The sequence below is a fragment of the Rutilus rutilus genome (genome assembly GCF_951802725.1).
Source record: "Rutilus rutilus genome assembly, chromosome: 9".
NCBI classification, from domain to species: Eukaryota; Metazoa; Chordata; class Actinopteri; order Cypriniformes; family Leuciscidae; genus Rutilus; species Rutilus rutilus.
In genome coordinates, this window is record NC_140223.1 from 23,857,233 (window position 1) to 23,884,981 (window position 27,749).

General features: G+C 37.7%; 1 protein-coding gene across 2 annotated transcripts in view; it reads right to left on the reverse strand.

The window, feature by feature from the left end:
* Window positions 1-241: 241 nt before the first annotated feature.
* Window positions 242-27,749, reverse strand: part of ksr1b (kinase suppressor of ras 1b) — a 40,280-nt gene continuing 12,772 nt past the window's right edge. The window contains exons 2-20 of one of the 2 annotated variants that reach the window (XM_084418819.1): window positions 26,060-26,200; window positions 16,573-16,720; window positions 15,008-15,461; window positions 10,878-11,035; window positions 10,558-10,627; window positions 10,373-10,456; window positions 10,234-10,295; window positions 10,040-10,152; window positions 9,537-9,705; window positions 8,493-8,535; window positions 7,628-7,651; window positions 7,438-7,498; window positions 6,823-7,220; window positions 5,449-5,539; window positions 5,140-5,273; window positions 4,903-5,034; window positions 4,540-4,681; window positions 2,244-2,377; window positions 242-1,423 (exon numbers count right to left, since the gene is read on the reverse strand). In XM_084418819.1, coding sequence (XP_084274945.1) covers window positions 1,285-1,423; window positions 2,244-2,377; window positions 4,540-4,681; window positions 4,903-5,034; window positions 5,140-5,273; window positions 5,449-5,539; window positions 6,823-7,220; window positions 7,438-7,498; window positions 7,628-7,651; window positions 8,493-8,535; window positions 9,537-9,705; window positions 10,040-10,152; window positions 10,234-10,295; window positions 10,373-10,456; window positions 10,558-10,627; window positions 10,878-11,035; window positions 15,008-15,461; window positions 16,573-16,720; window positions 26,060-26,200 — 2,697 coding nt within the window. In that variant the 3' untranslated portion in view covers window positions 242-1,284. Of the gene's footprint in view, window positions 1,424-1,605; window positions 2,378-4,539; window positions 4,682-4,902; window positions 5,035-5,139; window positions 5,274-5,448; window positions 5,540-6,822; window positions 7,221-7,437; window positions 7,499-7,627; window positions 7,652-8,492; window positions 8,536-9,536; window positions 9,706-10,039; window positions 10,153-10,233; window positions 10,296-10,372; window positions 10,457-10,557; window positions 10,628-10,877; window positions 11,036-15,007; window positions 15,462-16,572; window positions 16,721-26,059; window positions 26,201-27,749 lie in introns of those variants that run through there. The other variant, XM_084418820.1, reaches the window with a different exon arrangement.

Genomic DNA, 27,749 nt, shown 5'->3' on the forward strand with positions numbered 1-27,749 from the left:
GTTGTGATAACAAATCATGAAAATCATTTTTTACAGTGCACTTTGTTGAATCTCTGCCACGATGAAAGCAGTTCAAGAGGGTCCAACCCACTACTAGCAAGTTATACCTAATAAAGTGTCTAATATTTAATATGTATAACTGTAGATGACTTATTCCCCCAGTGATAGATTTCCAACTTATATAATGTTAATGTATTATGCAACAGTCTCATTCTCTCTCATGAATAGGATAAATGATAAATGAATGTTAAGTTTGTTTATTATTTCTGCCAGGATAAAATTACATTGTGTTTACAGACAAGTGGCTAAAAGCTTTACAAAAATATGCATTCATAATTTTATAACATTAAAACCACAATCTCACTCTAGAAATGTACATTTTATGTCTGAGACACTTTGTATATAAAGAGCTGTACAACAGAAGTAAAGTACCTTTTCAAAATATTGCGATGGAAACATATAAAAATTTGTACAAATAATATAAGAAATCTTAGCTGTACAATAAATAAAACAATAGTTCTCTATTGTCTGTTGTTATGGGAACAGTCACTGCAGTCTAAAAGAATCATCCTCTCAATGTTTATAACACCACAAATAAATCACCCAAAACTCTGCATGCACACGCTCACACACTCACTCTGACTGACGCGCATACACGCACACGCACACGCACACACACACACACACACACACACGAGAGGTATTAGACATGAAAAGTTTCTGAACACCATCCTGCTGGGTCAAAATATCTTTCATACTTTATGATATTACAAATACCTCGTCAGGACCCTTAATTTTAGAGGCTCTTTAACTGTCCTGGTAGGGCTCAGTAGGCCAGATTAGCATCTGGTAAAATATTATTCATTTAAATCTTAATTTTGAGCAACAATGTGGAAAAAGGAAGTCACTTCTGTAAGAATACAGTAAAAGGGTTGCAGATTGCAAAAGCATAAGGTCTTGACCACCAGATGTGCAATGGAGATCACATTTCATTCATGTGACGGCACACATGGGGAATTTGAAACATGGCAAGATCTGCTAGCGTAATAAAAACAAGGGAGGAAATCCTATCAGCATATTTTCCATGAACAAAGTTTAGCTGAAATGGCTTTGCTCAGTATTAGAACAGGAAAAGGTTTAAAAGCTAAAGAGACTAAAAGTACTGCTAAGGAAAAGCAACACAAAGGTGAGCAGTGCCAAGATTTGTAAGACGCTCTGTTTATCAGAAGCATAGAAATCAATAAATCACACAGGAAATAAAAGGAATAGAATCAGACATCTGAATCAGTTGCTTTCTTTGAATGCAGCAGCCAAGCTAACGTTAACGGCAGCCGTGGACAAATGGTCGTATTTGTACACATAGGGACAGCGGGAGCGGAGGCCCGGACTGCAGTGCTCGCGCAGACAGTGGTGATGCCATGCACTGAACAGAAGACAGGAAAGCACAGGGGAGAAAATAAAGTGGCGTGTTGGCGGTGAGACAGGAACAGCAGATGACAGAGATGTGATCACAGTAGTTCGGCCCATTCCGAGAATGAGAGAGACCCACAAGAAAAAGGGCAGAAACAACATACAGAAACATTACTTTTTTCTTCTTTTTTTTTTCTCCATAAAAGGCTTTTCAGTTGTTTTTACTGATTAATAATAACAATATAATTACAAATATTGTCATTATTTTATTTATTATAAAAACAATGTTCTGATTGTGCCCATTCCACCACAGACTAAACAATATTATTTAAATATAACAGGTGCATTAACTGACCACAGGCCAGATATTTGGACATATGAACATCTTCAAAGTGTAACAGGTATAATAAATGGGCACCTTCCCTCTGAACCAGAACAGTATCTGATTCTGAATTTCTATATGATGAATAATAAATGATAAAATCACAAGCTTCACACATGTTAGCAAACCAGACCATTCATATAACAGGCAAAAACTTTTGTAGCTGAAAAACACACAAACATACACTCGTTTTTTCATCACTTATCCCGCCCCATATGGTTTGACCAAATATGACACAGCATTCGTTCAGTTGATTTCATGCACAGCATCCTCCTGACACTCGCTACACTAAAAAAATCCAATAGTGTAAAATTAAGAAGGCTCAGAATAAAAAAACAAAACAATGCACAGGTCGGCTCCAAACGATCAGTTAGTTTCCATGCTCACTAAACTACACCCTCCAAAAAAGGGGGATCCGCAGCATGCCAGCGGTCCAGTCTAGGATACATACTCCTCAGACTTCCAGAAGTGTCCGGGGTGCGAGAGTCGGCGATTGAGCTTCGGCAGCTTCTCTAGTAAGTCTGTCAGCTGAGTGAATGTAGGTCTGTCCTCAACTTTAAAGGACCAGCAGGCGGACAGGATCTCCTACAGTGGGAGTACAATTACCATATTATATTATGCATCATATAATCATATATATATTACATGGGCGTGCGGCCCATATAAGCTGTGAATGCTCTGCATACCCAAGCCATTCATGGACTCTCTAATTAACATTAACACTATAAATTACTATAAATTCCCTTGTTGGACATGTATCATAAAGCGTACATGCTAAAATGTTGGGGATACTCTCCGTCATTTATTTATTAGCCGATAATCTGCCAGTTATGGAGGGTTTCGGGTAACCGGATCCACAGCAGCTTTGGCGCCTATGCTGTTGTTATGTATTGTCATCATTGTCCCGCGTTCTCATTGGTTTGCTGTCATTTGGGGGATTTCATGCACAGAATCGCTCACCCAAGAGGAAAAATGTGCAGTTGCTGCCAGATCTCGATCAACGAAAATAACATTGTGTTTGATATGAAGGTAATATGATGCCATAAAGAATCGCATGTGCAGGGTAAGATTTGTGTAGGTGCACATAAGATTGCAAGTGTAAATAAAATTTGCATGTGCAAGAATTCAATCCAATAACGTTAACACCAGCTCGAAATTCAGTATTAACTCATTGTCAGCCTAATGGTAATCAGCTTATTAAGCAATCATGATTAATTTATTTATTTAACATGTATGTGTGCAAAGTACAATTTTGGCAACGAGAACGATGCTGAGCCAAATGAAGAAAAAAGTTCTGATGACTGACGTGTTTACTGAACCAATCAGATAATAGTAAATCGAGAGTCAGAGACGCTCATTTGATTGGCTACATGAAGAAGGTGGACCCGCCCTCCTCTTCACGCTTGCAAAACTCAATGAGTGAGAGAATCGTGCCAAAACTGTAAACGCAGCTAAAAGAATGACGCAACTGTACAAATCGGGTTATTTCGGGAACTTTTTTGCCTCATGTACACAAGTAATTTAGACATTTGCAACAGTTTCTTTTTTTACACAAAGGTTGATTTTACGTGATCAATCTGTTTAGCAGTTCCTGACTCTGTTGTTTTAGGTTGCAAATTGCTGTTCACAGGCTTGCGGTGCTTTTGGCCGTATTTGTGCAAAAAAAACGTGCCAAAAGTGTAAGTGCGGAAAAAAATGGAAGTCAGAAGAACACAGTTCCTATTTATTTTGCGTTAGCACGAAGCTGCAGTTTCAAAATACATGAATTACACTTACGAATAACAGTAAAATGCTGCAAATATTTTTTTCTTACACTTGAAAGGCGATTTACACCTTTACAAATCTTCTCTTGCACATGCAAATTTAATTTACGCTTGCAATCTTATGTACATTACTCAAATGCATGCGATTCTTTATGGCATCATATTACCTTCACAGTTTGATACAAAACTAAATAGACTAAATCAAATGAAAAAAAGAGTCACAACTATAACAATTTTCATAGTAGGCTATTTCATTTTCTCCATAAGGAAATGTATTTTTTATGAAAACTGTTAACCTACTGTAAGTAGACCTACTGTAACTATCTGAGGCTGTAAATCAATAGTCTATGCATTTGTTAAAGTCATCTATTTGCATTTTTTCAGCTTATTTAAAAAAAAAAAACTTATTTAATTTGACTTATATTGCATTTATAACAGGCTACTCATATTTATTATATTATACTTTTTTTCAATTCTTAATAATAATAATAATAATAATAATTAAATAAAAAAACTTCTGGCATACATTTAAATTGACGCCTGTCATTATTTGTCATCTCTGATTTAGATGTGCTGTGCCGTTTAAAGGTGCAGTTTGTAGTTTCTGTAACATTAGTGCCACCTAGCGGAATTACAAAAATACAGCATATTTTGTCCCTTTCGCGCGTCACGCCTGACTCAACTGCTTGTGAAGGCATCAACAGGTAAATGTATGCTTCTTTCAATAAAAGGTCAAACATATTAGGAATACTTTAGCTGTGTTGCTATGCGTCATGAAAGTAAGCAACTGAGCAGCTAACCACACTGTCTAGATCGAACGCGAGCGTCTCACTTATTATAACCCATTATAAACCCATGATCCAATGGATCTGCACCAGATGCATTTTTTTTTACAGCGCCACCCAGCATGCCCGGTTAAAAAAGGTCACCGCTCGCCACTGATATAATAATATATCATTTTATTTGTACTGGGCCTGGACTCACCGTAACCTCCTTGCCCAGGCTTGTACCCTTCTGGGCCAGTAACGTTCTGAGGCCTTCTCCACTTCCCAGCTGATAGATCAAAACTTCAGTTGGTTGGTTGATGATGGGCCAGTCCTTGGCCTGGAGTTCAAACCAGATAGTGCTAAGAAAGACACATTCACAGGCAACTGATCAACTCCATTGTTGGCATGCAATATATTGTTTTCAAAATGCATTTAAAGTGATTGATCAATCAGAAAAAGTATAGTGTTGACTTGTGAGAAAAAAGTAAGCAGAAATGAAACATTTACACCCAAACCAAGCTTTTGCATTATAGGCACATTAGGTGAGATGCAGATGTGATAACAAAGATGTGGTTTTTACCCAAAGGCGTAAACATCAGCAGCTTTTGAAAAGGGCAAACAGTCTTCTTGGTTTCCTGGTCCCATCTTTTGCACGATCTCTGGAGCTAAGTAATAGATCCACCCCCGTGGCAGCTTCAGTTCATTTTCCCGCCTACACACAGACACACACATGCGTTAATGAAGCTCTTAACAAAACATACTGTGTGATAAGATTATTAATTTGTTATAATACTGCAGTCATGACATGAACCCTTACCTGCCCTCTTGGACCACTCCAGACATCCCAAACAGGCCAAAATCTGTGATTACTACTTTGTTTGAATCGTAAAACACATTCTTGGACTTTAAATCTTTGTGCACAATTCCCTTTGCATGAAGGTAACCCATTCCCTGTAGAATTTAAAAAACAGTTAAAGCAAAGACAGTATAAGTGCATAACCATTGCACTCAATATGGCGGCAATAGAAATTTAAGTCCCTTCTTTAATTTTCTTTGGATAATAACATGCATTGATGAATCATTTAAAATAAAACCAAGAACATGTCTTGCATGTTATGTTTCATACCTTTACAATTTCCTGAGCGATTTGTCTTATTTTGTTGATGTCAAGTTTAGAGTCCCTGACAACAGAGTACAGCGTCCGTCCTTTACAAAAGCTATGGATAGATAAATAGATCAATCAAAATCCAAACACACATATGTTCCCATATTAAACATTCAAAACATATACACTAGCATTCAAAAGTTCATTTTTTAAGTCTCCAATGCTCACCAGGATGCATTGCAACAATACAGTAGAAACAGTAATATTGTGAAATATTATAATTTTAAATAACTGTTTAAAAAAATGTCAAATTAATTCCTGTGCTGGCAAAGCTTCTCCAGTCTTCTGTGTCACATGATCCTTCAGAAATCATTCTAAATATGCTGATTTGGTGCTCAAAGAAACATGTTGAAAACATAATTTTTCCACAATATTTTTGTGTTTGAATATAAAGTTCGAAACAGCATTATTTCAGACAGAAATCTTTTGTAACATTATATGTCTTTACAGTAACTTTTGGTCAATTTAAAGGTGGAGTCAGTAATTTTTGAAATATGCTGTTTGGAAGTTAGTCGGCTGACACAACAACAAACGTGTAGCCAATCAGCATTAGGAGGCGTATGACGGTGGAGGAGAGAGAGAGATTTGAAGAAAGACTGCAGAAAAAGAGATGAGACACAATACAAAAGAGAAAAGCTCAGAAGAAATCACTGGAAAATAAAGGGTTATGTCTGGACAAGAGCTTTAGGACCCGTGTTAATATTAGAAACGCTGTCCAGCGCTGGAGAGAGCGAAGCGGGAAGGCCCGAAAACAGACGCGGATGTCGGGTCCACACGTGACGTGAGTAACACTGGGTTTGAGTGTCATTGTGTGTCTGGAGCTGCTGTTGGCAACTAACAACCAACTCTAATTACTATTGTGTACTGTACATTTATTTTTTGTGGTTCCTTGTCATTCGTTCATCATCTACGCTTTATTTTTCGTGAAGCATTATTTTGTTGCCCTTCTGCTATGACAAACAAACATCCTCTCTTCGATTCTGTGCGTAACGGAGGACAGCTAGCGTGAGTCTCGCTGACGACTGCTAGTGAATGCGGCGTTTAGAGTCATTGTTAGTTCACTCGACTCGCTTGCAAGGGGATCGGGGTTCGAGACCGACTCGGAGCAGGGCTGTTAGGATTGGATTGTGTGTTTTGGAGGCGGAGCAATGAAGACGGGGTGTGTTTGTTTGGGTTGATTTTGAACATCAACATTGGCCAACAGCATTTTCCAAAACAACTTACCCCACCTTTAATGCACCTTTGCTTTAATTTCTTCTTCAGAAAAAAACAACACTTTTGAATGTCAGTGTACATGAATGACACAACATTAAGAGAGAGCAGAAAGAGATGAACCTGGTGATAATGGCCAGATGGGGCGGGTTCATGCAGGCCCCCATGAACAGCACGACATTCTCGTGTCGCGTTTGCCGGTAGTTCATCACCTCCTTCTTGAACAGCTTCAGGTGCTCCTGATTGTTACCGTCAATCTCCAACAGTCGAACGGCCACCTCTCCGTGCCAGCGGCCCCGGCACACCTTCCCCCAGCGGCCTTTACCGATCAGCTCTCCCAGCTCCAGCTGCTCAAACGGCACATCCCACTCCCGCAGGTCAACGCTAGTCTGGCTGGCCTTACGGCTTATGTGGTCCTTCCAGTAGCCCCTGCAGTTGGGCAGGTCATCCACTTCATCCCCTTCACTTTCATCATCCGATCCCTCCTGTTCCTGACCGTCATCCCCTTGCTGTTCCTCATCCTGAATAAGAAGAATAGGTTTTGAGTTTACACAATTCAAAATGCAGATGTAAGCTAAAAAGTTTAAGTACTGTCTCTTTAGTTTTCAGGGTCACTACACGTAAACCCACTGACCGCAAAAAAAGCATGTGACCACCACTATAAACTGGAAACTATGCCCACAAACACTTTCAGTTCCTGAGAGCTCTATGGGGGGTAGGTGTTTCTTGCAAACTCACCACAGCTTCCCTCTGGCCTGTTGATGTCTGCTTAACATTACCCTCCAACTGGTCTGTTTCTCTGCATGGGAGAGAAGACACGCTAGACTCAACACATTTAAACATTTAGCAGTATATAAATACTATGTATGATCTCGATCATTTACAAGGGATAGTTCACCTGAAAATATAAATTCTGTTATTTACTCACGTTTTTCTGAACCCATGTGACTTTCTAATGTGGGTCACAAATAAAGGAAACATTGATGTCAACTGTTTTGTCTCTGACGTCAAAACCTCATGTGAAACATTTGAATTAAATGATATTTGAGACAGCATTATTTTAGTAGTATTATATACTATTATACTATTAATATTTTCAGTTGTGCTTTTGTTATTTTAATTAGTTATTGTATATGTCTATGTAACTTTAATGTCTTTTATTTCAGTTTTATTCATTTTAGTACTTCAACTTCTTTTATTTCAGTTAGTTGCCAAGGCAACATTTATAATTTTCATATTTCATCTAGTTTTTATATTTTGTGTTATTTCAGCTTAATTTCAATTATAGCGAAAAACAACAACTTTTTTAATAGTTTTAGTTTCCGTTTAAAAACTTCAGTGTTTCAGCATATAATTAATTAACTTTTAGCTTTTTCTCATTCAAAGGTATCAAATGACATCAGAAGACATGTTAAGCAACTTTTATGGTGCTTTTTTGGTGCTTGGCATCTAATTTTGTGTTCCACGGAAGAAAGCCAATCTAACAGATTGGGATCGACATGTAGGTGAGTAAAAAGCTTCTGAATGAACTTCAATGAAGCATGCATAATAAGTTTAAACTTGCAGTGGAAGTTCAGTGCTGCTACACTGGTTCCGTGGGAACTTAGTGAACTTAATGATTAATTTGTGATGAAGCAATAACCAAAAATGTGTGCAGTCACTGCTATAGTTCAGGAATATGGACAGAAAATAAAATGAGGAACCAAAACCAATGACACTTGCATTAAGCTGGTCCGGGGTCAAAACACTTTTAGAAATACTGAAAAAACAGTAATTGAGAAGTCTTGCCTTACCCAGTGTTGCAACTACCATCTGGATGCGTGGAACTGGATACGTCTGTGATAAAAAAAGGGATTCTTAGTGTGTGATTACATGAGCTGTGTAAGTGTACTTCAGAGTGCAGAAGTTCACCTTCAACATTATACACCAATGTTGCTACTAATTTTGTGACAGTTGTGCTGCTTGATATTCTTTGTGGAAACATTTTTTTTTTCAGGATTCTTTGATGAATAGTTCAAAAGAAGAACATTTGATTGAAATAGAATTCGATTGTAATTTTATACATGTCTTTGCTGTCACTTTTGATACATTTAATGTGTCCTAGGGATTAAAGTTAAGGATTTGAGCAATAGCAATAGTTTTTGCGTGTTAACAACTGTAAACTATACACTAGATTTTTTTCTAGCGTTTCAGATTCTCCATGCATGTACACAGAGAGCTGAAAATGCAAAATACTAAAAAAATAAAGCAATTCCCATAGATAACCCCTAGGAGGCAGCACATCACAGTCTAAACACTGTTAGCAACACTGGCCCTGTCCCAAATCCCACACTTCTTGTGCACTTGCGATCTTGTGGACTTGCAAAGGACACAAGGCCGTAGGATGTCCCATTTGTCATATTAGGTTTCAGAAGGGTGCTCATGAAGGGTAAATAACAGAGTTTTATGGTGTGGATGAACTCACCAGGGAAGACAAACTGTGGTCTATGCTGAAAGTAGCAGGCAGCTAATGAATGGGACAAACAGACAGATGTCCGCAAGGAAAAGAGAAAGACCCAGTTAAACAACTAGCGTGTTATGCATCAGTAAGAATTCCTTAGTAATGAAACGATTTAGAAATGCTTTAGTAATGCAGAACGGAACATTAAGGGCAGATATTAGTAGGTTAGTATACATTCATCCAAGAGGTTAATTCTGAGCACTGGAGGACAGACAGACAACGAAGAAGTGCCTGCTGTGCTTCAAAAAGAAAGTCCTTCTTGTCGTGTCGAATTTTAAAAGGTCTTAGACGCGGAGGGTAAATGAGATTCCGTGATATCTGTGTAAACGAGACTGACCTGGGAAGTGAAAGCGACTGTCAACGTGACCCTTAGGGGAGGGGTTGGGTGGCGGGGTGGCACTCGGGGGGTTGCTCTGACTGGACGGGGCAGGTGAGGAGGGGGTGGAGGAGGTGGTGGAGGAGGGGTTACTACTGGAGTCCAGGTGACTCAGGGATGGAGGGTGGTCCTGAAGGGAAAAACAAATCTTAGAAAACGTTCTCCAGAAACAAGGTGTAAAAATGGATGTTTGAAACAGTTATGACAAATTCTGAAATAGAAGTCGCATGCTAAGTCACTAGCATGACCAATTTGAATTGAAAAATTAAAATAAAGAAATAAAAATGATCTTAAATAATTTAAAATGATCATTACATTTATATACTTCTTATTAATTCTTATTGAATTATTTTTAAAAATGACACTTCAACTTTAAGAGACTTATAAAACCACTGAGTCAGCACATACAAGGAGTTAGCATAATGAGAATTGCAACTTCCTGGTTTGTGTGGTTTGCTACATGCCTTTTTGTTTATTGCCTTCGGCAACGTTCCGTACTGCTGCGACTCTGCCGGTCGCTCCACCTGGTTGTTGATACCTGATGGTACTGATTCTGTTCTTCTGATCTTGTTTGGAACTGAAAGAACAGGACAGAACTTTAGATCATCTGCAGCACAAATCTGTCTGAATATATATTACAACTTTTACAAAATCTTACGTTGTGCAAATGAAATCCTGCACTTAGGGGCCTCTTTAGTACATTTGTTGTGGCACTTCACCCTAAAAGAGTTGGAAGCAAACATTAGCAGGGAGAAAGTCAGATGTGGTTTTCAGAAATGTTTCTTGCCTTCACTTACTTGCAATGTTTGCATTTAACACCGAACATCATGTTCTTCTTGCACACCTGGCACGTCTGAGACAACCAGGACTTGGTGGAAAACCTGAGGAGGCACAATAAGAAAGCCAATTTCATTTGTGCTGGAAGTTGAAAGACAAACTAGTACATAATAATGAAAACAGGAAAAAGTTCAGTGGTCATTACCTGTGTGTGACATCCAGACCGATATCCTTCCTCATGATTAACGGAGAGCTTCCGTGGGTTGCAACATTATCTAGATGATGTTAAAGACACACGGATTGGACTCAAAATTAATTAAAGTTTAAGTTTAAGTTTAGTGTTAGCATGTTGCTAAGCTAATGTTGTGATACTCAAATAAGCATACATACACTACAAATCTCAAAAGGAAGCATAGCATTGCTGTCTTTGGATCAGCCTTCATGATGGAAGCACATTTGTGATTACTCAAAATGCTGTCTAGGTACACAGCTAGTCTTTTACAAGGGCTAAATAAGAAAACGTACTTCTTATACCCGCAGGATCTCCCAGGTGACTGGGCGTATTTGGTAGGATGCAGGGGGAGCGGGCAGACAGCAGTGGTGACCGTGAGGGTGAGTCTTCCCAGCCATTTCCTCCACCGTTTACCTGCACGTTCAGAAGCGGCTTATTTTTCTTCCCACTCCTGCAGGTTGAGGGACACAAAACTACATTTAGTATCTGGGTAGTTGACATCAAAAGTAACTATTATGCTATTTTAAAGGTTTCTCCTATATACATCCAAGGTAAAAAAAAAAACTTTAATTTTCTCATAATATACATTTAAATCTTCATCCTTTTGAAATACATGCAAAGTGAATTGGCTTTGGCAGCACAGAAAACAGCATCTTCTCGACATGTCGACAACACGACCCAAACTCTTCCAAGCCTCAGCTACAACTACAGTGTTTGAGGGCGGGTAAAATTAAACTTTGTTCACCAGCAGCCAATGAAGACCATAGGATGGCATTATGCAAATTTGTTACAAACCTATGTAGGTTAGTGCAGGAAGTAAGGCTGGAATTACACACGACTCGTTTCATGCAGTTCAGAATCGATTCTTTCTATTGAGAGACAATGATTCCATTTGTTGTGCACTTTGATTTTTGAGACCTTTTAAACGTAATCATTAAACAATTAATAATTAAAATAATAAATAATTTGAATAATGAATAATAAGTACAATAATTAAATATTTGACTTTAGTTTCATTAATAAAATAAAATAAAAATAAATAGCTAAAAATTTATAATAATATAAAATATTTTGCATTTTGAACAAAATAATTTGTTACACTGCAGAAACATTTAAAATGAACTATTGTGACAATTTACAATTTAACCTGAAATCATTAAAGGGCACCTATTATGCAAAATTCACTTTTACATGGTGTTTGAACATAAACGTGTTTGTTGGCAGTGTGTGTACACAACCACCCTATAATGATAAAAATCCACCCAGTGCTTTTTTTTTAAATCCCCAAAAATCATAAGCAGTGTCTCAAAAGAAGCCGTTTGTAGTTTCTGAGTGAGCTAAACACAGCTGAGTGAGCTAGTGTCGACGTCGGAGCAGCTGTAGACAAGAATGTCTCCTAAGCGATTGAGGTGTTTTGTTATAAGATGTAAGAATGAACATAGCAGTCATCATTTACTCTCGTTGTTACTCGTGGATGGGTCTGTACCAACTTTTCGTGATCCAGCTTATAGTCTCTGGTGCGTTACTTGTCACGACAGTAATGAAAGGGAGAGCGCGCACTTTATTACAGTTCATCGGAGTTGTTTTACGGATATAAAGTCTACCAGTTTATTAGGCACCCCCTGAAAAGCTGAGTATATATTTGTTTACTGTTAGTTGTAACAAGTGTTTTGTGTATGTCACTGTGTATGTTGATGATAATGAAAGGGAGAGAGGGAGTGTATGGATAATACTTTAATGTGCACTTCTTATACTGTGTTTATTCAGCTCTTATGGTGATTTTCTGGAGTAAAACTGACACTTCATCTTTTGTGTGATGTACAATAAACTTCATTAAACTCATCAGTATATTTATGGCCATCATTCGGATGCAGTCCGCTACAGCAGGCTTGGATAAAAGCAGATGACAAATAAGTTAGAACCATAACCATCATTGTCCGACTCCGGGTCGAAATGAATACTGCTACTGAGAGTTCCTGTTTTGAGATGAGATTGTCCTGCTAGCGTTAGCTGGTGAGGCTCCGCCCCCTGTGCCGGCAGCAGCAGCTCATTTGCATTTAAAGGGATACACACTAAAACGGCACGTTTTTCTCAGCCCCAAAAAATGACCATTTAAACATGTTGTAAAAAATATTTGAGCTAAAACTTCACATACACACTCTGGGGACATCAGAGACTTATTTTACATCTTGTGAAAAGAGGCGTAATAGGTGCCATTTAAGACTGTTATTTACCCTAATCTGTTTTATTGGAATTATTACAATGCAAACAAATAGAATTCCCAGAAAGCTTACATAATGACCTCCTCCCAGCAAGAAATCTTTCTATAGAACTTCTATAAAAACACATCTGCAACTTGGCCAGCACAAATATTAAAAGAATGTTGTACAAATGCAGGCGTGCAGCTTCACATGCAGGGATTTGCGGTGGACTTCAGTTCACACACAGATTCTGAGGAGGAGCTCCAAAAGAAGACTTTTACTGGCTCAGAGAGAGGAGAAGAGCGGGAATGATCAAGCGCAGGACGCCAGTGAGTCTGAGAAGGGGTCTGACCTCGGCCTTGTGCTAACGGGAAACACTGGGGCTACGTGAAGGGGCGGAAGGAGGGGGAGTGTTGAACTATTCCACCCCCGTCCAAAACCTGCCTGGACCTTGGCCATCAGTGATCTCAGATGACACAGCAGTCCGCTCCCACAGACCCAACACACACGGGGCAGGGCAACATTGCATGGTACACATATGAAAAGCATGAACTAAAATATAATGAAGGACATTTTGTCTAAGAAGGATTTCTACATTCATGCTGCAGGGCAAAATATCATTCCAAATTTTTGGAGTTGAGGCAACATGTTACGTGAAGCGAATGTTGTGCAACATATAACTGAAAATCCTCTGGATTTTTTAAAGAGACATAGATGCAATGTAACAAAGATTTTTGTCCTTTTGTGGAACACAAATGGTCACTTTTTTTGAATTTATCCAGGCCACTCATGTCAGTGTAATGAAGAACGGGGTTGTCAAAACTCCAATAAAGCACCATAAAAGTATCATAAAAGTGGTCCATATGACGTTATTTTAAGCTATGTTCCAAGCTTTCTAAACTCCATAAGATAGCTTTATGCAAACCATCCTTTAAGTTGTTATTCACTGGCAATTTGGACAGATCTCACCGATTCAATGAATAAGTCACAGCCCACTGAATGTAAATTATAAATCTCATTCTGTTCCTTTATGGCTTTATCATATGGCTTTAGAAGACTAGGAATAATGTACACAAATCATCCGTATATGACATTTGATGGTGCTTTTGCATAATTTTCGAAGCTCGAAAGCTCCAGTGCCCATTCGTTGTAAGTGCATGGAAAAGGTGCAACCAGCACTGAGGAAACAAAGTCAGACAGGTTTGGAGGAAACAAAGTCAGACAGGTTTGGAGCAACATGAGGGTGACTAAACAATGACAGAATATTCATTATGTGTGGAATGGAGTCTGGAAATTCACAGTTACATCAAGATGTCAGCATATATTTCTGTGTAGTTTCATGTTACTGTTAGCCCTGTGACTAATGCTTTAGACTTTATTGTTAAATAGTCACACCCTTCAGATTAAAATATTCCACTCCCATCACCTCCTCAGTGCATTACTTCATGAATGTACAATGAGGTAAAGTGTTTCTGACATCATTATAGAACGACATTATAGAATTAGGCTGTATCAGAAAAAAAAAAAAAAAATCAATAGATGATGCAGGCTAATGTCCAAATGGATGCATTTTTGTTACAGACAGCAGTGAAAGTGCCATCAAATGGATGTAAATGGATCTACACTACCATTCAAAAGTTTGCGGTCAGTAAGATTTTTCTTAAATGAATCGCTTTTATTCAGCAGGGATGCATTAAATGGATCAAAAGTAACAGTAGAGACATTTGATAAGGTTTAAAAAGATTTCGATTTCTAACTTTAAATGAATCAAATAATCCTGAGAAAATGTACTGTAAGGTATGGTAAGAGACTTTTGATTGGCCTTTTTGTTTTTTTGCATGCGTTTAATCATTTATAGCCACACACACAGTGACTGTGTGATTTCTGATTTCTGTGTGTAGCTGACTGACAACTTATAGGTCTGATAGGGCATTTCATTTACACAGAACCAGTGCCAGCACTTGGATTTCCTTCTGCAATTTCCGAAATGCAAATCTAGTTTGCATTCAAATAATATGCAGGTGTCAAATAGCGAATGTTGCTCTAATCTAGACAATCACTTTTAAAGTCCAGAAGCACACTCACACAAATCCTGTCATACTTAACAATACTTAACCACTTATTCATCAAAAAAAACCCTCTCAAAGCAAACTTTGAGAAGAGATCATCATGCCATGGAGCAATACATTGATAAATGAAATATTAACGAGTGCTGAACTTACTTGTTGGGTGTAGGGTCATCTATCCGGTTGGCCAGTTGGCTCTGGCTCTTGCTGCGTGTGAGGGTGATGCTGGGAAAGAGGTTTAGCAGCTTGCGGGAGGGGGGTGGTGGAGTTCGTGGGGGCTTCAGCTTGCCGGACTTTTTGGGTGGTGGGGTGGCTGGAGGGGTGCACAGCAGCCGGGAGGTGCAGTGGTTCAGCTGCGGGGAGGACGAGAAGGGGTCCGTCAGCACATCACAGCGAGTGTGGACAATTGTAGGGAAGTCCGTTGAGGGTAGGGCAGACACGGAGACGCAGGAACGAGGGGCAGGCAAAGCAGAAGAGGGGGGCCAGATGACTGGGTTGGGACTGTAAGACTGAGGTGCACGCATAGAACAAGACAGCGGGTCAGCAGAGGTACTGTCACGTTTAGTGGGTTCTGCAATCCACGGGATGCCCTCTTTCCTGAGAAGTCCTCCTGTTAAAACACAAAAAGCGAGAGACTTTAGGACAATTCAGGAACAGGTGGATGATCACTACAGGGCAGCAGACCTTGACTAAAAGTGGTATTTTTAGTATTATTTATAAACAATTATAGCATTTATTAATAATTAGAATTTTCTTTTATTTTTCTATTTTGAGATTCCATTTTAGTTAAAATTTTAGTAATTGTGTTATGTGCTTTTGTCATTATTATTATTAAATATTTAGCTTTCATTTAAATTTAATACATTTTTATTTAAGTTTTTAGTTATTTTAGTACTTCACCTTTTCCATGTAATATTGATATTTTATTTCAGCTTTATTTCAACTGACAAATAAATAATTTTTTATAGATTTTTAGTTAATAATAACTAAAAATCTTATAACTAAAAATAAATTAATAACTACAAATATTATTTATTTAATAATAATAGCACTGGGTCATAATAATAACAATGGGTTATAGTTATTAATAACACTGGGTCATAAATTAAAAGTTTTGCTTCCAATCTTGCTAACATTGGCGATAGTCCGAAATTTTTTGTGCGCTTCCATATGAGATTTTGTCAAATATCATCTCAACATGCGCATCTCATCATCATCTATTTGAATATATTGTAAAAAAGTAATTTATTCCTGTGATGTAAAGCTGAATTTTCAGCATCATTACTCCAGTCTTCAGTGTCACATGATCCTTCACAAATCATTCTATTATACTGATTTTGCTGCTCAAGAAACATTTCTTATTATTGTCAATGTTAAAAACAGTTCTAGTGCTGCTTCATTTTTTTTTTTTTTGGAAAGCAGTGATGTTTTTTGTCTATTTGAATTATTTTGATTTATTTGAAATCGAAATAATTTGTAACATTATTAATGTCTTTACTGTCACTTTTAATCAATTTAATGCACCCTTTTAATTTAAAAGTATATTTTTTTCTTAAAAAAAACAAAAAAACAAACTTAAACTTTTGAACAGTAGTGGCACAAAAACAATCAACCAATTTGGAGCAAATGTACACATAATATAAATTACAGAATTGAAGGCAGGTAAAAAGCCTAGAGCGGTGCCGCATGAAGAGTGGAAAGAGGAAGGAGTCAGCGGTGACCTGTGTCAGTAGCGCTCTTGAGACAGGAGAGGGCAGCGGTGATGCGGGAACACTCCTCACTGCTAGAGCCCAGTTTTTTCATGGTGTCTTCCACCTGGGCACTGGACATTTGCAGCAGAGCATCCAGGGACAGCTTCGCAGGGACTGCCTGGAAGACAGAATAAAACAATAATCATTGCATATAGTCAGAAATGGACACAGATAATTAACTGTACATTATTCTTGTAAACTGGTATTTATTCAGTAAACAGCACCAGATATTACTTCTTGACTCAATATTGTCTTATTTGACCAGTCTTTGGTATTTCTGTGCAGACTGATGTGGCTCTAGTAAACAGACAGAATGGAGTCTATATAGTAATTAGAGAAAGTTTAGGTGATAAAGCCCCCTACAATCCCCTCGCTGCCACTAAGACTGCTGGCATCGCATGGCACCACACTGAGCCAATGTCCAGATACCCTGCACAGTCCAGTTTTCTTTCACTGTCCACCATCTCTGTTACATTCCTCCACCCTACAACATTCCTGAGCTCTTTGGCGTCTCCCTGCCGTATTTCAATTCTCACCCAACACACACACGCTTACTCAAACGCATGACTGAGAAGCTGCCCGGCAACAGTTGTCGCTGTGGTCAGTGTGATCTCCATGGTAAATGAATAGATAACAGGACGCATGAGATAGGGCTAGGTTAAAAATATAGATTTCTCAAATTTAATTGATACTCATTTTAAAGAGCTGAAATCGATTCTTAATTTCAGTTGATGAATGAAAGAAGCTTTGTAGCATACCTCCCATCCAATACATTTTGTTACCTCTGATATGAAACCAAATCTCAGCTTTCAATTTGTCAATTTTATTTGACGAAATTCAAACAATAAATAAAGATACAGAAATCCACATCATGTCTCATGTAACCGCTCAACCCCCGAAAGACGTCAATAAAACAGCTCGTAAACAATGTCACGTAATATTAGATTTACCTCAGAAAAGCCATTCAAAACTTGTTAGTCAGCTAGAAAAATGAGCCCTAGAGAGGAGCATTTTGCTAAATGTATGCATTATATTCCAAATTCATTGTATTTTCACTTAACCTGTTCTTCAATATTGAATGTATTTTTGAATAAATCAGTCATGTTTTTCATGACAGCCACCATTTAAATGTTTATATTTTAAAAAAGTAGAATTGAGTAGAAACATAAATATTTCATTAAACATTTATTATATCATTATAACTTTTTTTTTTTTTAAATGCAAGTAGCTTAAAAATACAGTGCCTTGAGAAAGTATTCAAATGCCTTAATTTTTTCCCATTTTATGTTGCTGCCTTGTTCAACTACTTTACATTTTTTCCCCCACATTAATCTACACACCATACATCATATGACAAAGCAAAAATAGTTTTGTGATAACTTTGCAAATTTATTCAAAATAAAAAAACAGAAATAAAAACATTGCATAAGTATTCATACCCTTTTCTGGGTCTGGGACACTTGAAATGAAGCTCAGGAGCATTCCAATTTCACTTGTGGATGTTACTACACTTTGAGTTGAGTTAACCTGGGGCAAATTCAATTGAATGGGTATGATTTGGAAAGGCACACACCTCTCAATGAAAGTTCTGACAGCTGAAAATGCATATCAGAGCAAAAACCAAGACATGATGTACCGAGACATGTTGAAGGTCCACATAAGCATGTAGCCTCCATAATCCTTAAATGGAAGATGTTTGGAACAACCAGGACTCTTCCTAGAGCAGGCCTTCTAGCCAAACTGAGCAATCGATAAAGAAGGTCCTTGGTTAGAGTGATAACCAAGAAGCTGATGGTCACTTTGATTACGCTCCATATGGAGATGGGAGAAACTTACAGAAGGACGAACATCACCGCAACACTCAACCGATCTGGGCTTTATGGCAGAGTGGCCAGACACAAGCCTCACCTCAGTGAAGACACATGAAAACCCATTTGGAAATAGCAAAAAAGCACCTAAAGGACTCTCTCAGACTGAAAGAAACAAGATTCTCTGGTCTGATGAATCTCAGGTCCAAGCATCACGTATGGAGGAAACCAAGCACTACTCATCGCCTGCACAAAGACGAATGTAATACAGTATAGAATGTTTGAGCAGAGATTAGTCTGGGTTCATTCTGGCACAGATGAACCCAATGTGCTTCATGTACTTTGTCACTGCTATGCTGTGATAAACTTCTTCATCAAGATCTTTAAAGTCCTCATCATTTTTCCTACATTACTGTAAGAAATTATAGTCTGAAGACCCAGCTTTCACTCCAAGATATGTATTAGAATATGCTCCTTCCCTAAAAAGAGCTTAATTATCATAGAGACAATTCCTCCTAATCTCAGTAATATGTAAATAGTACCACTGGAGTGATACTATATCACTTATAGCGTGGGAGTGGCCATCAAGAACCATCCTGTGTTAAAAAAGGATGCATGAATATGACTATCAGGGATTTCAAACAATCTTATCACCTTAACATTTGGGTGTTCCCATCTGAAAGAATGTCAAAGATGTGGGACCGGAAGGCTATTACTTTCATTATTATCCTCAATTTACGTTTAAGACAAAGCTTAATTTATATGTTGAGCTGGAAGACGAATGTAATACAGTATAAAATGTTTGAGCAGAGATTATTTGTGATTCATTTTTGGATTCCAAAATGCTTTGTGCACTTTGTTACTGCTATGCTGCAATAAACTTCTTCATTGAAATCTTTAACGTCCTCCGATTTTTTTCATACAACAGCTATACATTTTTTTTTCTGGGTCTGAGCAGTAAATCGGAATTGAGCACAGTAAGGCTTGCAGCGTGAATGTAGCCTCGGAGATCGAACATTCAGGAGCACAGAAACTTATCAATGCTGCACAGCGACTTTGAAGTAGCTTCGCTACTGAATTGCTACATTATATTTCTAAGCGACAAGGTGGTAACATCACTGTTTTTTAAGTAATTAAACTCACAGCAAAGTTGTTCATTGAGAGAGATCCTGAAGAAACAGGTAATTCACACATGCATCTCTCATCTCTCTCGCTCTATCTCTCTCGCGATAATTAATTCAAATAAATGCTATAGTTCATTCATTCAAATAAATGTAATATTATGCACTACTTTATCTCTGCGTCTGATTCAAAGCTGGCAGAATGCTAGATCTAACAAGCAAATTTTTTACCCTTTCAGTCAAATATTGCACTGCAAACATCAGTAACAACTTTAAGTTGTCAATGCCATGGTATAACCGGGATAATCAACAGCTAGCTGTGCATTAAAACGAGTCGGGTGGTTCTTTGCCTCCATGTCGTGCATTAAAATCGTTTAATGCACAGCTAGCCGTGGATTATCCCTTACATAAACTATACTAAAAAGAAATACATCAATTATATATTGATAAATATATATTGTTTTTAAAATACAAACATTTTATAAATATGTAGAGTTAAAAATAATAGCAATTAAATGTCAAATAAAAGTGGCATGTCCTTCTTTACACATGTAATTGTGTTTGTATTACAGCACAACATAAACAAGTGAAACTGCCTTCTAAATGGCATGCAGGGCACTCAGGGGAATGGGAATCTTCCAGCATCCTTATAGAAACTTCCTTTTTGAACAACAGCCAGAGATCTCAGAATTAAGAGCACAGATCTCTTCTCAACAAATACTATCCACACATTTTCCTTACAGCTGGAAGATCAAGAGACCAATATTAACATAAGCGGAGCCTAAGTCAAACCAATAAGTGCGATCTTTCCATAAACATAAATAAAAATGAATCTAATGGACATATTATTGTTTATTTCTCCATTTCTCTATTCTCACAACAGGGACATGTACATAATGAGAGTGTAAAATACGCATCTTGGTTGATCTATACGACTTGTATACATCTGAGTTAATAAGTATGTGAATTGCTGTGTTAAAAACAGACAAGCCGGGGCAGAGAGCAGGTGAAATGACACATACCGATACCGAGGTGATGTCTGAACATGCCTTTTACCTGAGTTTATGAGCTGACGTAACACAGGGAGTGATGCTTGAACATAAAAGCAAGACGCAGCATTTTATGCAAGTTTCCGTCCAAACAAACACACACAAACTCCCACCCACCACAATTCAAATCATCCAGGTAAACTCCCCCGACAAATAATTATTACGAATAAGTCGTTGACAGTGATGGTTACTGCTGGTCTGTTAGTAGAGTGAGACTACAATCAATCAGAAAAAGTGGCAAAATGTGTCCTCACAAACAAAATAAATAGATAAAAAACACAAAGCCTCCCTCAAAAAGCCTTTCAGTGGAATTTTAACTTGATAAGCATCTCAAACAAATAGCAAATGAGGAACTTCCTCACAAGCTTGTGAGTTTGCAAGCCTCTTGACATAAGCCTGATGTGTTAAAACATAGCGTTAGTAGATATCTGCCGTTGCTAATTTCGTTTGCAGACTTTCTATGACCACAGAGGCTCTTGATACTCCACTTGCATGCAGGCAGGAAACCGACAAACATCAAAAACAAAACAGTCTTAAAATGAGACTCCAAAACATGAAGCAGTCAAGAATACTATACCACAAGATATTCTCCACTGAAGTTGTCCTTTCCTAAATCTCATATCCCAGAAACACCAAATCAAAGTCTCTCCTCAGAAGTCAGTCACGCTGTGAGAGCTGCTCCCTTCCAACCCAAACTTCCCCTCCTACTCGCCCCGTCCCTCCTCCCTTTCCCCAACGTCCCTCCCATCTATCCTTCCTGTGAACATGCCTGGGAAGTTTCTCCACAGCTCTGGACACTCCTCCTAAAAACACATGGTCACCAACTGAGCCGTTCAGTTTCCTGTGTGCAGATTAACATCCCTTATCTCAACTAAGTATGGGTTGCAGTGGTCAACTAGTCGGCTCAGGGGCAATATGCAGCTAACTAACTGCATTATTTATTTATTTGGAAGGGGTATAGTGGTAGTCCAGAAGAAATACAACCAAAAACACTTTATGACAACTTTTGTGTATGACAAATTTGTATCATTTTTTTAAATAAATAAATACAACTAAATTTGACAGGTTTGACATATCGTTTTCCATGCGGTTAAAGTGGTCAATTGAGCCACAGTGCTATCATTTAATAATCAAAAGACCAATTTCTCCCAGAAATAAAATAGTCCTGAAGAAAACCTCCGACCAAAGATATGAAAGACGATTTTGAACAACTTGTGTGTATGACAAATTAGTATATTTTTTAATCAGTCAATCAATCGATCAATCAAAAGTTCTAATTTAATTAGGACTAAATAAAATTTCAACTAAACTTGATAGCCATGCAATCAACCATGCAATTTCCACAGGAAAAGGTGGTCATTTCTGCCACAATGGCACAACTTAATTATCAAAGGATCAATTTCTACCAGAAATAAAATAAAATAGTACTGAAGAGAACATGCGCATGAAAAATTCACTTATTAACAACTTTTGTATGACAATAGTATAGCAAATAAATTGCAAATAAACTTGATAGCCAGAGTACCATGGACTTTTAGCTTTGACATTTTGTTTTCCACAAGCAAAAGTGGAAAACTAATTATCAAAAGATAAATTTCTCTATAAAAACATAAGATAAAATAATAAATAAAATAAAATAAAATGCTTTTTGCATTTCTAAAATGCCACTTCAGGTTCAGAATAGTTCAAATGTTCAAGACTCTGCATCCATTCGGTTTCTCTTGTGTAAAGGCCCCCTTAGAAATGCTTCTGACTGGGGTCAGGTGAACTTGAAACCAGCCTAATTCTACAAAGTTTCCTTAAAACAGATTATCCGACTAGTTGTTCAGGCAACCCACTGAACAGTTGATTTCAGAAATATGCAGTTTTGAACATCCTTGTCATCACCACAACCGCTAACTGAGCCGACATCACAAATTCCACATGTTCTTCAAAAAGAACCATTTATGATGCTATTAACTGAGCAGGATGTCTTTGTGACTGTGTGAAACTAAGATTAATGAGGGTTAGGCTGGCCTAAGTCGTTCTTTGACCTGTCACCATCCATTTTGTGCATGAGTGATCATCCTGTGCCAAAAGAGAGGCCACATTAGAGGAACAAAGAAGAGCAAGAAAGGGGGTACAGCACAGGAAACAGAGGTTTGAGTGAGATTGCTTTTGTCACAGACTCTTTTTTTCTTTCTATCTCTTTCTCTTTATCTTTGCCTTAAGGAAGCCCTGTAGTGGATCCACAGGATGTGACCCACAAAAAAGAAATATGACTCAGACAACCACTCCTGCCTGTGCCCTTTAGACTTACTCCATAACACACGTTGGCATGTTTTGGACTGCCTAAATTCAAACGCTCTAAACCCTGGTTAATTTAATATCAGCATTATATACCATAAGCAACTCATAGTCAGTCACCACCACAAAATACAGCAACAAGAAATAGAGAAACACAAAATTGAATGGTGCATCATGGTTGTTGCGCCACTCACTCACTGTTATTGAGCAATGGGAAATCCCATCAGACTGTGGCAGCTGGGAACATCAAGGAATGAGTCACAATATACAAAATAAAGTGTAGTGACGTCAACTCTCGGTTATTGCTCATTGACTCTGGCACACAACAGATGCGTATTAATCTGTGTTATTTTAGTATTACTATTATATTTTGTATTCATATTTTGAATTAGCTTTCATGTATATTTTTTATTTTATTCTTTAGTAACTTTGTTTTGTGCTTTTTTGTCTTTTTTAAATATTACTATTTAGATTTTATTTTATGTCAGTTTTTTAACATTTATTTCCAGTGGTTAATTTTAGTGCTGCATCTAATATTTATATTAATAATTAAACTATTTCAGCTTTATTTCAATTAACAAAAATGTTTTTAATATTTTTTTATACTTGATGATAATAACCTTGGATATGATCAGATGGTTACATATGCCCCGAAAGTATTTGGACACCTGGATTAAATTCTAAATGTTATTGCCTTACATAACAAATGTTTAAACCAAAGTACACTGTAAAAAAATTCTAACCTCTCCAAGTCAAAATGTTCTAGTGACTGGTCACATCTAAATTTTTTAATTGGCCCAAGTGCAATTCTTGTTGCAATAGTCTGTTAACATTGGCTCAATTGAAAAATTTAGATGTAGTCATGCAGTCACTAGAACATTTTGACTTGGGGATGTTTTTTTTTTTTTTTTTACAGTGTAGTGTTTATTTTAAATAAACATAGCATAAGCATTATTTCAAGCAGTGACTTCATATAAACACAAAAAGCACCGTATAAATAATTAGTTAAAAAAGAAGAGTGACATTAGTTATAAATAAAAAGTGCTAGTACCATTAGCTCACAGATGCTATACATACTTGTGTGCTTTAATGCCTAATACTTGTAGGTCAACTGTAATTTCATATAGAGCATGATATCAGATGAAGCAGGTTGTGACATCATGACGTCAGTATGACTAAACATGCTCAGATATAAAGTATGATAACAGTTTTTATATAACAACACATATGATTATAATCAGTCACAGTATGATGACACCCTAGATAGTTCTCCATTTCTAGTAACTGCAATGTAAACAAATACTCACAAAGCAGTAACAATATCAAGGGTGTTTCCTAGCAGTTCTGTAGACGCACCAGGAACCACAAGCCACACATATGCAAAATATCTCCAATGAAACCCCTAAGCTGTCTAATCATGCAAATACAACCAAATTGGCCGTAGTCCCACCTTGATGGCCACACACTCTCAAAAAAAAAAGGTCACTGTCACTGGGGAGGTACCCTTTACACCTTTGGTAACTAAAGAGTGCAAATTAGTTCCTCAAAGGTACATATTTGTACCTTTTTAAAGGGTCCCGTCCCGGGTACTGCTTTTGTACCATTTTTTTCTGAGAGTGCAAGAGGAATAGCATTCCTCTGCTCTTCCTGAGAAAGTTCTATCCCATTCTGTCCTCTCTGAGAGGGGCAGGCTGCCTATGGGTGTCCTGCCACATGCATGCATTCCTGCCCTGTGAATCACTCTCTAGCAGCCTGGTGTGATACAGCAAAGAACAAACTTAGTGAGTTAGGGCAGTGATTAGGGCAACTTAACTCAAAATTGGGTCTCAGACTATAGGAATAAAATAGAATAATAAAACAAAATAAAAGTCAACATAACTGTAACTATACTCAAAGTAAATCAAAATATTTTCCAGACTACATTAAATGTATTTTCTTGCAAAAAGAATAATGCTGACCACAATGTTTTGTGCGGTAAATTACTGACTGCCAATATAATGAATTTTTTTAATTATTAATATAATCATACAATTACTAATATCAATACATTTAATTTAATTTAAAGACATTTTTGTTTACTTTTGTACAATACACAATTTTGTTACAATTGGGTCAGCACTTGGACAATCTGGGCCATAAAGTGAAACCAGGCAGACAGACAGAAATGGACTGTTTACAATGACAAGGCAAGTATTTTGGGACATCTAAGAGAGAGGAAAACTGGAAGAGACAATAAAAAAACACAAGGAAATAAACATGCTGTCCTACCGCAGTGACCGAAGTGAAGCAGTCAGCTAATCAGAGGCAAGCCGCAAAGTGACCTCTCTCGTCCCCACTAGGAAAATTTGTTTTTATTTTTAAAGTTTTGTTCCTCAGTCTTGTATACGCTCTTTATTTCCTTGTTTGTGTGTTTCCTTGTCTATTGAAGACAAATAAGTCTACGCATTTGCCAGGCAGTCATGAATGCAGTGCTGTTCTGGTCAGCTTTGTGTATGACAGTATGGGGGCGAGGGGGGGAGGGAGGTTTGGTTGGCAGAGAGAGAGACCCCTTTTGGAGTCTAAAAACAGACCGACGGGAGAGTTTAACACAGTGGCTGACACTGCACATTCTGAGCTTTGGAGTGGGATCAGGTGTGTGGATCCACCGAGGGCTGGAACGCCACAGAGACCACAGCGAGGAGCAAGCAAGCAAAACATCTTTCCTCCCCTGTCCAAACCCTCCAATAACAGACATTTTGTAAACAGACATTCTTTAAGAAGAAGATACAGTTTAACAAGCCTGTTTTTAAAGAGAAGAGATTATATTGTACTTTCATGCCTTACATATTGCTGTATAGTAAAATAGACAGAAACAAACTTCATGTTTTAAATATTGCTGTATAATAAAATAAACAGAAACGTGCCTTATGTGATGTTTAATAAAATGGTTAGTAGATAATGCAAAATTGAGGGAAAAACGTAAAAATATTATTCTGAATGTTATCCTATTTATTTATTTATGCATGCATGTATTTATTTATATTTATTCTACATTCTTAAAGTGTGAAAAAAACAGTCTCTTATACTGTATATGTAAAAAAAAAGAAGCAAATACAGGTCATGAAGCAGGGAAATATGGTCAACTTTAAAATTCCTCAAGGCAATAACGGAACTAAGACACAAATGCATTGAGTACAAACACACATATTGCTACCTCTATGAGTTCTGTCCGGAGGTTGATGGTGTGGAGCCAGTCTGTGAGGTGTGGGTAAGAGTCCAGCACCAGCGGTCGCTCGCCCTCTGGAACACTCTGCTTCCACTCTAACTGTTTACTGATGTACTTCACCAGCTTCACCTGTAGATGGCAATCACACACAGACTGCTGTCACAACTGATTTGAGACTCACTGATGTCATACATCTGTTTGCTTTTTAAAATGACACAATCTGTCCTCTAATTCGTTTTTATTCCTTAAAACATAAAGAAATGAACTTTTCTCCTTTACTTCATATGAAGCTCTGTGGATTGAAATCCTTGGAGAAAAAACAGGATGACATCAGACGTTAAAAAAATATCATGCCAAATTTCATGTTTCACAGGACTTCAGAGAAAAAGAGCTGTTTCAAAGTGACTAATCAGATGCCACAGAAGATTGAAATAAGTACGTCAATGAGGGACAAGCATGTGATAATTAAGCATAAGCATTTTTCTCTAAACCTTCGTGTCCGCAAGCGAGCGTTGCACGCTGAATGCAAAGTGAGAACAGAGCAAAGGAAATCCCCATGTGTGACTTCATTGTAAACGGGTGGGCGATTAAAGTGTTGTGTGTGTGCGTGGTGTCAGTTAAACAACCAACTACAGTGCACACAAACACTGTACACAAGCACGCCATGTTTTCTTGTTCAGTTCAAATACCAGCCAGTGGTTTCTCCGGTCATTATCTTATCATCACTAGACAGGGTGAAGAACAACAAGCAAATTATGTTCAAGGCTTACTGGACAAAGAAAGACGCTTCAGACGGTGCCCTCCCTTTGTTGCCGTAACGCTCCCACTGCAATAAACAGTGCTGTCTATAAATAGACACTGGTTATCATGGCAAGGGAGTCTGGACTCTTTCTCACAGGGGCGTCTGTTCTGCCACTATGGCAACCCTGGCTGGAACACACTCGGGTCCCATGTGACATCATGGAGCAGCAAGACACTGCGGTCCGCAGGTTAACAGAAACCACCACACACCTGCCTCGCAGACAACCACAGCTGCAAACTGTGCTCATAAAGAAGAGCTCGTTTCACTGACTAAAAAGATTGCTTGAAAATAAAAAGGTTACTTTAGGTAAAATTTGTTAATTGGTCCCATAGGATGTTTGGTGGTGCTTTTTTTTTTATTCACTTCATTGACTACAAACTGCATGAACTGAAACAATACTGGTACTCCCCTTGTTTACATATATAGATATATATAAATAGCTGTAGATAAAGATTTAAACAGCTGTAGAGCTAAAGTTGTAAATATAGATGTAACGAAAGCTAGATATAGATACAGCTAAAGTTGTAAACATAGATGTAACGAAAGCTAGATATAGATACAGCTAAAGCTGTAAATATAGATGTAACGAAAGCTAGATATAGATACAGCTAAAGTTGTAAATATAGATGTAACGAAAGCTAGATATAGATACAGCTAAAGTTGTAAACATAGATGTAACGAAAGCTAGATATAGATACAGCTAAAGCTGTAAATATAGACAGAATTATAATTATAGGTACAGCTGTAGATATGGATATAGCTGTAGAATACATATACACTACTTTTTGAAAGTTAGTCAGTAAGAAAAAAGTTTTGTAATGTTTTTTACTGTATTTCTGATCAAATAAATTCAGACTTGGTGAGCACGAGACTCAA